The sequence below is a fragment of the Anolis carolinensis genome, chromosome 6 (genome assembly GCF_035594765.1).
Source record: "Anolis carolinensis isolate JA03-04 chromosome 6, rAnoCar3.1.pri, whole genome shotgun sequence".
In the NCBI taxonomy this organism is placed as follows: Eukaryota; Metazoa; Chordata; class Lepidosauria; order Squamata; family Dactyloidae; genus Anolis; species Anolis carolinensis.
In genome coordinates, this window is record NC_085846.1 from 31,859,357 (window position 1) to 31,873,896 (window position 14,540).

Here is a 14,540-nt window from a genome sequence, read left to right on the forward strand (position 1 = left end):
GTATATTTCTTTCCCCCCCACAAAACCTACATAAATATACACATCTTTAGGATATATAAATTCTTGTGCCTCTTTGATCAACTTGGGTTATACAAAGATGCCAAAGAAAACACTCCTTGGTTACACAAACATGAGTCACTTTTCAGTTCTAAAGGGGGAAAGAAGAATGGGGAAGGGAGAGAGGTTTTTTCAGTTTGTAGTACTATTCAGAGAAAATCTCTGTGCACCCCACACCCTCACCTGAGGGGCTTGGATCCATTATAAAGTGACAAACCTAAGATGACATCCCAGAGAAGATCAACAGCATCCGCCCTTAAAACTGTTTGCCGAAATCATTACAGTCTGATATCAAAGCCTAAGGGTCTGTTGAGGTCCAGCACAGCATAACAGGCCAGTGAAGGGAACACTATGTACAGATGGTTGTGTCAGTCAGGGTAACTCTTGTAGTAAGGACTTGGAACATTCTTTTTTCATATACATTTGCTGGATTGTTTTACTTTCTGCATGGTAACTAGTCTGTATTTTTAATAATACATTTCCCCTATATCAGTGGTTCTCAACCTGTGTGTCCCCAGGTGTTTTGGCCTACAACTCCCAGAAATCCCAGCCAGTTTACCAGCTGTTAGGATTTCTGGGAGTTGAAGGCCAAAATATCTAGGGACCCACAGGTTGAGAACTACTGCCCTGTTTATAAAATTTTAGTATTCATTTTTTACACATCCCTTCCACTGACTAGAACACCTCTGTACATATTTTCAGTTAGATGCAATTTTAACCACTTAGATTTTATGCATATTACATTTCTCTGAAAAGCATTGCAACCTTCACAAAAATGTGAATTTCTGAGATGAGATGCAATTTTTCTCACAATAAATTATCAAAAGGTACAGACTGTCCTTTTTAATCAAGAACCTCAGTATCAATGAAAAACTTTTTGATTCCTGTGTCTACTGTTAAAACATTAAAATACTGTTTAATATCTTTTGTGTATTTGCTTGCTCTCTGAAGTAAGGTAAAGGTAAAAGTTTCTGCTGACATCAAGTCTAGTCGTGTTCAACTCTTGGGGGTTAGTGCTCATCTCCATTTCTAAGCCGAAGAGCCGGCGTTGTCCATAGACACCTCCAAGGTCATGTGGCCAGCATGACTGCATGGAGCGCCATTACCTTCCCACAGAAGTGGTACCTATTAATCTACTCACATTTGCATATTTTCGAACTGGTAGGTTGGCAGAAGCTGGGCTAACAGCGGGAGCTCACTCTGCCCCAGAGATTTGAACCGCCAACCTTTCGGTCAGCAAGTTCAGCAGCTCAGCGGTTTAACCCGCTGCTAGTCACTGTTATGTCCGTTTTACAGAAGGAGCTTTAAAGATATCCACCTGGAAGACCCAATTAGACATGTTGGTCAATATTGTGATTGTTGATGATCTGTCCTTTATTTCTGGCTAATGGCAACCCTGAGACAAACCTATTGCAGGATTTTCTTAGAAGGGCATTTCATATACCCAATTTGTTTTTCATTAAAAACAGGTGTGTGGTCAGAGTCAGGATCATTTGTAAAAGAAGAGTTAGCCGCTTTTCCTCCCACTGTAGTTTCATCCTTTCATGTGTTCAGTAGGTGTTCCCCCTGCACTAAATGACGCAATGAAAAGTAAGCAAGCTAATCAATAATAGAATAGTGATAATTTAAGTTGGAATAAATATCAACAAGGTGAATGGGGTATCTTGGAAAAAGATAGCACTGACCATTTTGTTGTCAAATCTAGATTATAGATTGGTAGATAGATGGATGGATATATATCCTATTGTGGCAATATATATATATGATACGAGATAGATATGCAGACAAATACAGAGAGAGAGAAAAGCTGGGAAGCAAAAGAAAAAGGAAATGGACAATATATATGTTCTAATCTAAAACCATGAAGAGAAATATGAAATAAAGGAGCACTCAGATATTTTTTTCAATTATGAAGAAGAAATGAAGATTAACCATTTCATAAAGTGGAAAGAGGATGAGTTATTACAATAAAAGATATTTTCACGCCAGCTGCAGAGGAAGGATTATTTCAAAGCTTTATCTCCACTCCACCCTGTACACCCCTGTTAGCAGAACAAATACCTGGGAGGCACTGCGTTTCCACACCAATAGACAATTTCAGGGAGTTTTTGAACGCATCATCCAACCTTGGTCAGGAAGTAATTAAATGGGCAAAATGATGAAAGTATGTTACCTAAGGAGGCGTGGACTTCAGCAATCAAACACTTTCTTTGTTTCATATATAAAGGCCATACTTACAATAAGGCTATTTTCCTTCAACCCCTGAGCGCAGAAGGTTTGGAGTACGACTCTTTCCAGGCACCATGTCGCTTTCTGTTCGTGCAGCAACAGGACCCCTTCAATTCTCTTCCCGGAGTGGATATGGTGGAGGTTCTGTTAGGCTGTCTAGTACTAGCAGTGCAGGGAGCTTTGGGGGTGGATTTGGTGGTGGGCCTCTGCTCAACTTTGGTGGTGGTGGATATGGCGGAGGACTAGGCGCTGGATATGGTGGAGGATTGGGTGCTGGATATGGTGGAGGACTGGGTGGCGGATATGGTGGAGGGGGCTTTAGTGGAGGTTCAGGTGCTGGCTTCGGAGGGGGCTATGGAAGCGGTGGAGGTGGAGAAAGTAGCCTTTTATCTGGCACTGAAAAGGAAACTATGCAGAACCTGAATGATCGTCTGGCTGCCTACCTGGACAGAGTGCATTCGCTGGAGGAAGCCAATACTGAGCTGGAACGCAAGATCCGTGAGTGGTATGAAAAAAATGGCCCAGGGACTGGTGCCTTAGGGGCTGGACGAGACTACAGTAAATACTACCCTGTTATTGAAGATCTCAGGAATAAGGTACATAATTATATGACTGCTATACAAGTCTGAAAATAAAATCTCCTCATGACAGCACCTTGAGAAAAATCAAGAAATGGATAATAAAGCTGAATGAGCATGATTAGGGATATTTTCAAATACTGTGATTTGAAATAATCTCTCACTCTATATTTTTCAATACAGTTGTGTAGAGAATAGAGATGTCATTGTTGGCTAATTTTGTTTTTGAAGTAGTGTAGCCCTTGGATGAGTAGTTTCAGCATAGTCACAGATCATAGGTTATTTTGGCAAAACTTGCATATCAGAGTTTTTTTTAACAGAGAAAACATTTTCTGTGTAAGAAATAGACTTCTCTGTGGAAACACTGTTTCATGTCCAGAAAATGATGTTCTTTTGTATACAAATTTTGTGCAAAAATAAATCTCAAATTCTGAAGATTCACATCAGTTCAGATGAGCAAAGTCGGTCTAGCTTTTGAGTAATCATGGAAAGCTTGCTGCAAGATTTGTTTGCCTTAATACACAGGTTTTTGAAATATTCAAAATAACTTGGACAGTAAAATACAGTATGTATACACTGGCAAGACTTTGATTAATTCAGTGTAATGGCTTTCCACCCATACAGTATGATAATCAAGTAAAAATTAAAGTCTGCTGTTTAGGTTATAATCTGCTGCATTTCCTAGATACAGGGAATTTATCATGAAAACATAGTACTAACAAACCTTTTATCAGCACTAAGCTGTGTTTGTAAGGAATATTTTCTTCATTTCTCAGATCATCAATGCAACTATTGAAAATGCCCGGATAGTTCTTCAAATTGATAATGCAAGACTGGCAGCTGATGATTTCAGGCTGAAGTAAGTAGAATTCTTACTTGAAGAGGCTATATTACTCCAAGATACATTTAAACCTTCACAGAAGCCAAGATAAAATGAAAGGAGGAAGAAAGGTTGGGAAATATAAATTGGAGGACAAATTAACATTCCAAATCAATTGTTTTTAAACATTTTGAAGACATCTATGAAGAGCATAAGGCAAATTGAGATACTAGACAAGGAAGCCAACAATATAGAAAGAGAGGGATGAATATGTGTAGTTCATATAGAAGTATATATGAGAACTTTTGAATTTTGAAAGACCATATATACTTCTGCAGAAATTGAGGGTCAGGTTCGGGGGCCAAGATTAAGGATTTTGATGTGACCCATGAATAAGTCAAGGGTTATTCAGAGGAAAAGGGAAAGTGCCAGTGCTGACTTAGGGGACCAGGCACCCCTGACACTGCTATTTTACTGGAGATGGGTGCTTCTTTTAGGTTCTCCAAAAATAGACCTATCTCTCACCTTTTACCACTTTACTCAGAGGAGGGAGGTGGTTCCTTTTTTTATTAGTTATGGTGAAGTAGTTGCATTGTCCCATGGATAAGTTGACCCAGAGTTTTTGGGTAGATTTTTTTCCTAGATTTTTTAAGATTCATAAATAATATATGCATTTTTTTTAAATTTTGAAGTAGTAATTATCAGCAGTAGGAGAGTTTCTTAAAGTCAGATATAGAATAAGTACTTAACATGGAGTAAATCAGAAGAAAGAAAATTGGATTTATTTCTAAGTAAAATACATAGAACCAGTCTATAAATTGGATTTACCCTTAAAAGCAAAAGTCTCTTTCACTGGGTTGTTGTATGTTTTCCGGGCTGTATAGCCATGTTCCAGATGTATTCTCTCCTGAGGTTTCACCCACATCTATGGCAGGCACCCTCAGAGGTTGTGAGGTAGTCTCTTTCACTATTTATCATTTTGAGGATATTCATGCGCTCATCAGAAAAGCTAATCTCATTGGGCAAAGATAATGGCCTGATTAGATGTTCTACATTCGATTTATCCTTAGGTTTGAGAATGAGGTGGCCCTTCGTCAAAGTGTTGAGGCTGACATCAATGGACTACGCCGAGTCCTGGATGAGCTGACTTTGACCAGAGCTGATTTGGAGATGCAGATTGAAACTCTGAATGAGGAACTGGCCTACCTCAAGAAGAACCATGAGGAAGTAGGCAGCATTTTATTTTAGCTATTTTGTGTCCTTCTCTCCATGCACATAGTAGAACTTGTTCAAAAAAAGAGCAATGTGCAGCATTAAAGCAGTGTGGTGAAGTTGTGATTGTTCTTTGAGCTTGTTCTAGACTAGGGATGCAAATCTTCACTTGTTTAATTATCTTATGAAGAACAATTATTTTTCTCCTGTCAGGGAGATTGTGAGAGATTTGTTACATTTTCCAATGTGACATTCCCAGCCTTTTGTTGTTGTTGTTAAGAATATTGAGGAGGCTTGTGCAATAACTTGTTTGTTTGTTTGTTTGTTTTTTTTAAAAACATGCTTTGGGGGAAGCTTGAAATGTAAAAGTATTAAGAGTTTACATGGAAAGGTTTTTTATGAACTTTCTTGAGGAATAGAAATACTTCTTACTGAAAATGAGAAATTCTGAAAATATTATTCACATGTCCACATTCATATTACCTTCAATGGATTGGTTTGTATAAGAGAGAAATATATATATATCTAATCATCCCTGGGCTTCTGAAGGGGACAACAGGGGCCAGAGGAGGCTACCATACTATATATTAGAATGACATGTTTTCCTATCTCATGGAGGTGTGCATCTTATGGCAAAGATTGCACAGGATACTGATTCATTTGACTGTCACAAGAAATCTAAAGATGTTTGAAGTGTAAGGAATTCTTAAATCTTTCACAGATGATAGAAAAATTATGCAAAAATACAAGTCAACTAATTTAAATTTCCATGAATATAACGCCATTATATTTTGTTTTAAGCATATTGACAAAGTATTTCTCTTTGGTCCAGGAACTTATTGGATTCCAAAGTAATGCCACTGGACAAGTTAGTGTGGAAATGGATGCTGCACCAGGGGTTGATTTGACCAAACTCCTGAATGAGATGAGAGCACAGTATGAGTCTATTGCAGAACAACATCGGAAAGAGGCTGAAGCCTGGTTCAATGAAAAGGTGACTCTCCTTTAGAATCAATGGGAAAATGTTCGACTTTGGATTATTTGCTTTTTTTTCTTCATGACTCTTTCCAATATTTGTTATTTCAGAGTGGGGAGCTGAAGAGAGAAATTTCTACACACTCTGAGCAGCTTCAATATGGAAAGAGTGAACTCACAGACTTGAAACGGACTTTGCAAAGCCTGGAAATTGAGCTGCAATCTCAACTTGCTTTGGTATAGTAATTTGAACATAGGAATGCACTTCTTCACAACAATAATATCATTCTTGAAGGGAGCAATGAATAATTTTAGCAATTTTCTTCTTGCTATGAAAATATCTTTAAAAACTTCAGTTTTTGGAGACTATTTGCAGTACAGGATTTTGTACAAATTTCACAAATGGAATTTTTCACATAAAAGAGTTTTTTGTACACAAGCTAATAATTCTGATTAGAAATACTATTTTAATGCCTGAAATGCTTTTAACTATGAAGAAATTGCAGTAGTTGAGACCTTATTGAGAACATGATTATTTTTTGTGTGCAGAAAATAATAACTAAAGTCCTAGTCTAACATTCTACTCATTGTGTTGTTAAAGGCTTTCCTGGCTGAAATAACTGGGATGTTGTGAGTTTTCCAGGCTGTATGGCCATGTTCCAGAAGTATTCTCTCCTACCATAAATGTGGGTGAAAATCAGGAGAGAATACTTCTGGAACATGGCCATACAGCCCGGAAAACCCACAGTAACCCACCCTACCCATTTTATCACACTGGGTCTCAGCAATGTACTTCCACTGTTAAAAAATAGACTCTCTGGAGTAGGAATTTGTATAATCCACCTGGCATACTATGTCCCACACCTTTGGTGATTTTTTGAGAGTTGCTTTTATTTTATATATTTAGTAACACATTTCTCTCTTTTTAAATTAAAGAAAAAATCCCTTGAAGACACTCTTGCTGAAACAGAAGCTGGCTACTGTACCCAACTTGCTCAAATGCAGCTTCAGATTGGAAATGTGGAATCCCAGCTTTTCCAGGTCCGAGCTGACATGGAACGACAAAATGCAGAGTACCAGAATCTTATGGATATAAAGACCCGACTGGAGATGGAGATTGAAACTTACCGACGCCTACTGGATGGAGAGATTGGGTAAGGGAGTTCATCAACATGGGAGCCATGCTGGTTGGGTATCATTTATTGGTTCTCTATTAAACTTGTGCAAGAGGGACAAGGAGATATGCTGGTTTTTACCATTGTTTTCTTTTTAAGTCATTTTTAAAAAATTTAAATTAATAATTTTTTAACATGATAGCATATTTAATAGAGTTTAATTTTAATTGGGTCTTTTCTTTAACCATGTTGTACACTACCTAACTTCCCATGTCAGCAAGAAAGGATTTTGGTAGATAGATAATTGATCAATAGACAGATGATATATAAATTTCTGTGTTTGCATATCTCCCTGCTCTGGCAAAGTATGTGACCTGACATCTCTATAATCTCTTTGTAGCTCATTTGAAAGTGCTTCTGTGACCAGTGCCAAGTCAGTGGATTCCAGCCGTGGTAAGCAAATCTTGCAATTAAAGTTGTACAAATGAGACTTGAAACAATATTCAGGATTTGAGTCTGATATTCCATTCCAGTTATCCCTCTCCTCCTGCCTATTTTCCAATCCTCCCCTAATAGTCTGTGGCTTTCTTTAGCCTGGGAATACCTGTTATCCTGTGTGGGACTGTATGGGTTAATTAGAATCTTCACAGTGAAAACTGGAGGTGGCTTCTATACTTTTAATTATTGTATTGAAGCAGGAATTTCAATAAGTGTTGGTTTTGTCATGCAACCAGATAAAAGCAATACCATAGCCAGTTTTCACTCTGATAAACCTAGGGTCAATGTTTGGAGATTGAGTTTGTCATTTGTGCATATTACTTTCCATGTTTCGAGCAAGTCCTTTCTGTGCATAAAGGTAAAGGTTTCCCCTGACGTTAAGTCCAGTCATGTCTGACTCTGGGATGTGGTGCTCATCTCCATTTCTAAGCCGAAGAGCCAGCGTTGTCCATAGACACCTCCAAGGTCATGTGGCTGGCATGACTGCATAGAGCGCCGTTACCTTCTGTGCATAAACTTAAATCTGATATTCTAGTACTTACTTACTTAGGCGATCCCTCGTAGTTCGAGGATAATTGTGCTCCACCCTGGGGGTGTGTCCGTAGGTGGCTGAAGAGACCTATTCTTGACCCACATGTTCTCCCGCAGTGAGGGCATTGGTTTCCAGGTAGAAGGTGGTCCCGGTCAGGGTTGGCTTGATGCTCCTTCCTCTTGGCACGTTTCTCCCTTAAGCCCTCCATTCGTGCCTCTTCAAACTCCGCAGCACTGCTGTTCACAGCTCACCTCCAGTTAGAGCGCTCAAGGGCCAGGGCTTCCCAGTTCTCAGTGTCTATGCCACAGGAGTTGAGTGTGACGTCTGTAGACCGTCCACGTTACGCAGGCATAGATCAGGGTTGGGAGGACAATGGCTTTATAAACGAGCACCTTGGTATCTCTACAGATGTTCCGATCATCAAACACTCTCTGCTTCATTCAGAAAAATGCTGCACTCGCAGAGCTCAAGCAGTGTTGTATTTCAGTGTCAACGTTGACTTTTGTGTAGAGGTGGCTGTGATATTCTAGTGAACTATATTTAATAAACTTTCATTTTCCTATTTAGATCCAAACAAAACCAGAAAGATCAAGACAATTGTCGAAGAGGTGGTAGATGGCAAAGTAGTTTCATCCAAAGTTAAAGAAGTGGAGGAGAAAATATGAGGAATTTTAAAACATCAAATAATCATTCTGCAAATTCAAGGAATCATTAGATTTACTTCATCCTCTCCTTTTCTCTGAAGAACAAAACATGCAAAATATAATTTCTAGAATTTCTCTCTAGTTAAATGATTCAATAAATGCTATTTCAACTTATATGGTCTGAAGTTTCTTAAGTCAATCATGCATTAACCAATTGTACTGGTGGAAAGGTCCAAAAACAAAGTCTTTATCATATATTCAGAAGTACAACCCTCTCTCTCTCTCTCTCTCTCTCTCTCTCTCTCTCTCTTTCGTCTTCTTCTTCTTCTTCTTCTTTGCTATTCTGAATAAAAAAGGCTATACTAGTAAGGTGACTTTTGACAAATGTGTGCTACTCTACTTCAAGAAGCTTATCAATATACTTTAGAGGTCTGGAGGTTTCCAAAGAGGGCAAATGTCTCATTGAATCTGCAGATCTGGAGGCTTTGGACACAGAGAATAAAGTCTTCTTCTATGCTGCCCAGAGAAAAGGATCATGTCTACTGCACATAAAGTATAGGGAAATAAATTTCAGTTGAATATTCAGAGAATGGACTTAGAAGTTTGAATACATTAGGCAAGAGGTCTAAGGTGGACCTTAGTGTAAACACTACAGATATTGAGAAGGAACATGTCCATATGAAGAAGTCAGATGAGCAGCCATAACAATTCCAGCAGAGAAATTGCGAATAGCTTCACTTGTGACACTGGAGGAGAGACTGCATCAAGTGAAGCAGCTGGGTGGGGGAGGCTAAGTTTTGATAATATATCAAAGATAGCAAAGAGCTTCCAAAGATAATTGGAAAAGGTGTGGATCAGGGTGGTGTAGTAATGTTGCTTGGCTGGATAAGTAGCAGAAGGGGAGGAATTGATGTTGAACAAAGTCAACTAGCATAACTGGAGTTTTTCAACTGAGCATGGGAGTCAGGGCTAGAGATTATTGGAGGGAAATAGTATGGTAAATGGGTGAACTGCGGATACCACTTCAAATAATGTCACTATCGCAAGGTTTGTCTACATTGGACCTATGCCCCACATTGGCCAAGAAATCACTCCTGGATGTCCATATGACATCCAGGGAGTCTAGTCCATAACGTGAGATAAAATCCAATTCCTCACTGTGTTGAGAGAAGTCAGGGAATGCTCCAGAATTTGGGCTGTTACATGAGGTAATAGCTCTGCATTGATACTGAAGTCAAAACTGGATGGCTACTTCTGATAAATGCTGTTACTTCAAGAATCCTGCATTGAATAAGAAGTCAGGGTAAACTGCCTTGAAGATATTTTTCAACTCTTAATAGTTGTGATTTTTCTAGTATGTTCTGGGTCAAGGTATGAAGCTCTCATGTCTACTTAGTAGTTCATGACTAAGACAGCCCATCTGTTAGGCAAAGGGAGTGAGTCTCTTTAGGCACTGGATGTTGATTGATGGTTTTTAAAAGAAGAGAGTTGAGTGCCAAACATGTCAGAGAAAAAAAGCTGTGTCCACTTAGCTAGCACGGGTGATATGTTGTCCTATTACCAGTATTGAAGAAAGATTCAACTGCCAGTTCCCTTGTCTTTTAGACATGGAATGGAAGAAAGATCATCTTGTTCTTTGCCTCAGGCAGCAAAATGTCTTGAATTATTTTGAAAGAATTGTTGCCCAAGTACAGTGTGGCTAGATCTCCAGAGGGCCCATCCTATTGCATCCATTTCCAAAAATGGCAGAAATAAAACAAAAACACTTAAGCTACCAGAGACACTGAAAAGTTGATCCAAAGTTATGCAAGGGTTTTAGCTAAACTTCAAATGTCACATCTTGACCTTTGTGAACCCATATTCGTTGGATGAAGGAATGAAATGTTTGAAAGAACAAGCAGAAGCAATACCAATTACTTTTGTACATGTGATGACCATGGTTGATGGAGATGACTAATAGGCTAATAGAACATCCCTCTGTGGACTTAACATGATTTCTTTTAGGTTTTGGCAATGTGTATGTGTGTTGTAATATATATAGCATTTAGCTGAACTGAAAAGAAGATTTAACTTCTCAACAGTGATGTCAGGTTTACCTAATTAGAGAGAGGGGAAAGTGGAACTAATCTGCACTTTGAAAGCAGAAAAAACAATTAGCAAGTACATTGAAAGCACAAGCATAAAATCAACTGCCATTATGCAATGACAGCATAATTGTATTCAACCCACAGCTTTGAGAGAGAATTAAGATGATGGCTTCTGTTTCCAAGAAAAAAACTTGGTGTAAATAAAAAACAGGACCTTCAAACCAGAGTTAGCATTTTCTCATAGCTTTTCATTTCTTGAAAAGCAGGTGGGCCAGAAAAAAAAATGGGCAGCTTTTACGGATTTTGTTTTTATTTGTTTTATCAAAATTTTATAATTATTAAAGTCTAGACTCACTGTATGCTGAATTGCATGAAATGACTTTCTTCTGGGGAAAATGTGAATTAATTTTTTTTACTGGACAAAACACCTGAAATTCTGCTGGGAGTTAATCACAGAGCTGCTTTGGAGGACATAAGATTTCCTGAGGATACCATATTAATCAAAAGTTAGCCCCACAAATGTGGAAGGCTGACTGTATATTTCTCAGGGCAAAACAAAGAATAATCTGATGCTCAGAAAGGAAAAGAAAATAAGAACAAAATTGTAATTTCCCAAGTACTCCATAATATTTTATCACACAGCCCCCTCCACATGTATCTGCTCCAGCTATTTCCCTTATTTACTCCATCTGTTTGTTTAATTGCACCAACCAGCACTTCTAATACCAACATGGTGATGGAATTTGGTACTGCTACAAATAAAATATCTTTTCTATTATAACAGAGAATACTTCAGAGAAGAATCTCTGAGGAACACCAGATAGAAACAACCATGTTGAGGTCATTAGGCCAATGGTCTCACTCGTTATGAAGCAGCTTCCTGTGTTTTAAATGGCATTTTCTTTTTCCACAGAATTTACCACAGTGTCAGATTTACTGATTTATCTGAAGGGATGATTTTGGTGTCCTAGGATACTTATTTATTTGTTTTATTTATTTACAGCATTTATATTCCGCCCTTCTCACCCCGAAGGGGACTCAGGGCGGATCACATTACACATATAGGCAAACATTCAATGCCTTTTATCATAGAACAAAGACAAGACAAACATAGGCTCCGAGCGGGCCTCGAACTCATGACCTCCTGGTCAGAGTGATTCATTGCAGTGATTCATTGCAGCTGCTCTCCAGCCTGCGCCACAGCCCGAGCTCACTGGAGGACTGATGGGCTCACGTGGAAGCCCTGCCCCCAAATTGAGTAAAAGCGTTACCAGACACCTTTCTCTGCAACACGAGCGAGTTCCTGTATTGTACTGGCTCCACTGGAGCCTCCTCACAATGGTGACGCTTTCCCCATGTGATGGGGAACCTATTGCGGATAGGGAGCTACATACAGGGCAACAAATTCACCCCGCTGCTCCCTCTTTCCTCCCCAGAAGACCGGCGAAGGAAATTAGGTCTGCTGAAAACAACCACACATTCTACAAGATTAAAAGAATTGCTGCTCTCCTAAATACCTGGATTTTTTTGTTATACAGATTATTATTATTATTATTATTATTATTATTATTATTATTATTATTATTATTATTATTATTATTATTATTATTATTGGCAAGATGGTGTTGGTACAATAGGATGTGATTTAATGGGCTCCAGTATTTTTGCTTTTCCTGCTCCCTGGTGTGATTCAGCTAGCTGATGACAATCAGAGGATTGTTATTTCAGAGCCTGGGAGAATGGATGGGTTTTTCAATGAGGGAAATGAGGAAAGTGAGGGGAGCTTAAATCCTGTCTGTGAGAATGGACTTGAAAGTGAAATTACCTCAGAGTCCAGCAGACAGGGAGATTCATGAAAGCACACAAGTTAATTGTCTCTTCTAATGTATAAAGGTTTTTCTTACGAACCATTTGTTATTACTGTGTGCCTTCAAGTTGATTCTGATTTATGGTAAACCTATCATAGTGTTTCATTGGAAAGATTTGTTTGGAAGAAGTTGCTAGGGGTGTGCACGATTGTATTTAGCAATTTGGGTTTCAGAGAAATTCAGTGATCTGGCTGCCAGACTGCCGGAAACGGACCAGGCAGGGGATAGCAGAAGGCTCAGCCAATACACACCATGTGGTGGCCAACCTTTCAGCTGCATCCAGCTGCCCTTGATTGACAAGAGCAGTTACATGCAAGTTTTTTCTGTTAGCCTTGCTAGAGCCAATCAGAAGAAAGTGGCTCATGTGTCTTTTTGCAAAACTGGTCTTCCAATGAAGAAGAGTTAAGGAACCTTTCTTAAGGCACCACTCTCCCTGGGGTCATTTGCCCTCAAAACCCTTCCACTGAAGCAGAGTTAAGGCATCAGTCTTAAGGCATCACTCTCTCTGGGATCGTTTGCAATTAAGACCCCTCCAATGAAGCAGATCTAGCACACTCTTTTAAACACTTATTTCAGTGGAAGCCAGAATGCCTGAAGGAGCATTAGCAGACCACTCACAGGAACACCCTGTTTAGAAATTAAATATGATGAAATCATCTGTGTTTGTTCTCGGGGAAATACTTTTTAACCAAGATTATTAACTCAGTTCTAAAGATTATAGCGAAATATAGGTTTAGGGAAGGGAGGGATAGCCTGACTCCCTTGAGTCCCCACAGGAGAATATTATTTCAATTTCAGTACCTGCCCAGCCCTACCTTCTGGCTTCTGACTCTGTCCTACACCAGCAGCCTTCCTCCCCCTCCTAAAAATATTAATAATTATTTTAAAAAGTCCCCAGTGTTCTGAAACTTGGGGGGCTTGCAGTTGTAAATGGTGTCCTTCCAATGTGACCATTTTGTCCCAATAGCCATAAAAATGATGGAGAGAGAAGCCTCGCATGTTACCTCCGTGTCAATGGGCCAGATCTTCCTGGAACTGAGCTGCAGATCACAGAATGGTATTTCATCTGTCGGAGGCAGACAAAAATGGGACTGAAAATGGGACTTTTTTGACGAATCACACACTGCTAGAAGTTACAACTGACCACCAAAAGATAAGGTAGAAATACTTCCCTGTTGATTTCCCGGTTCCTGCTTAGCCTCTCAGATCAGACAAGATCTGGTGCCTTCAGGGTATTTCTTAAATATCTTCAAACCACAAATTAAGCCCATGGTTTCTTACTGGATTACAAACTCTGTTTTGTGTGTGTGTTTTATTAAATCTATAGTTTATCATAACATTTGAACCCACCACTGTATTTTGTCTCTGTTTCCCAAGTTTCCCATTCTAAATTAGGAGCTGGCAAAAGGGGCATGAAATAAATGAGGAAAACAAGCCAACATTTGCATGCGGCTGCTTAAACAACAACCCATGAATATCACAAATCGTGGCTTATGTGTGAATGCGCCCTTAGAATATGCATTGAGTTGGACGAATGCTTATGTTCTATTAAGGACAGTCAAAAAGGACATTTGGGTGCCACATATTTCTGAGTGACATGGGAGTAAAAATAGAATTATACAAAAAAATGAATGGACTTTTAAAAATGTGTTATTGAATCTTTTAACAACTGAGGGTTTGTGTAAACTGATTCCTTTGAATGCCTAAATTGTGAGGACTGATTAAAAACAAGTGATCTCTTCTGTTGCTCTGTGCTTCTTAATTCCCAAAGTATTGTTCAACGTTCCCAAGTGTTCCAAACTTTACTAAGCTCGTGCTTGAAGCATTCAATTTGTTGGATCCTTGATAATGTGAAAGCAAATACAAAACAAAACAAGAGCTTCAGGAAATGAAACTAACATCTTCTGGGATTAAAATCTGGTATT

General features: G+C 39.0%; 1 protein-coding gene and 1 long non-coding RNA gene across 2 annotated transcripts in view; one reads left to right on the forward strand and one right to left on the reverse strand.

Annotated features, from left to right (window-relative positions):
• The window catches only part of LOC107983005 (uncharacterized), a 118,936-nt gene that overhangs the window by 9,559 nt on the left and 94,837 nt on the right, over nucleotides 1-14,540 (reverse strand). The window lies entirely within an intron of this gene.
• Nucleotides 2,346-8,834, forward strand: LOC100552468 (keratin, type I cytoskeletal 12). The gene is made up of 8 exons (XM_003222573.4): nucleotides 2,346-2,882; nucleotides 3,641-3,723; nucleotides 4,755-4,911; nucleotides 5,729-5,890; nucleotides 5,983-6,108; nucleotides 6,808-7,025; nucleotides 7,387-7,439; nucleotides 8,584-8,834. The coding sequence occupies exons 1-8, from the start codon at nucleotides 2,361-2,363 to the stop codon at nucleotides 8,679-8,681; spliced, it is 1,419 nt and encodes a 472-aa protein (XP_003222621.1). The 5' UTR covers nucleotides 2,346-2,360; the 3' UTR covers nucleotides 8,682-8,834.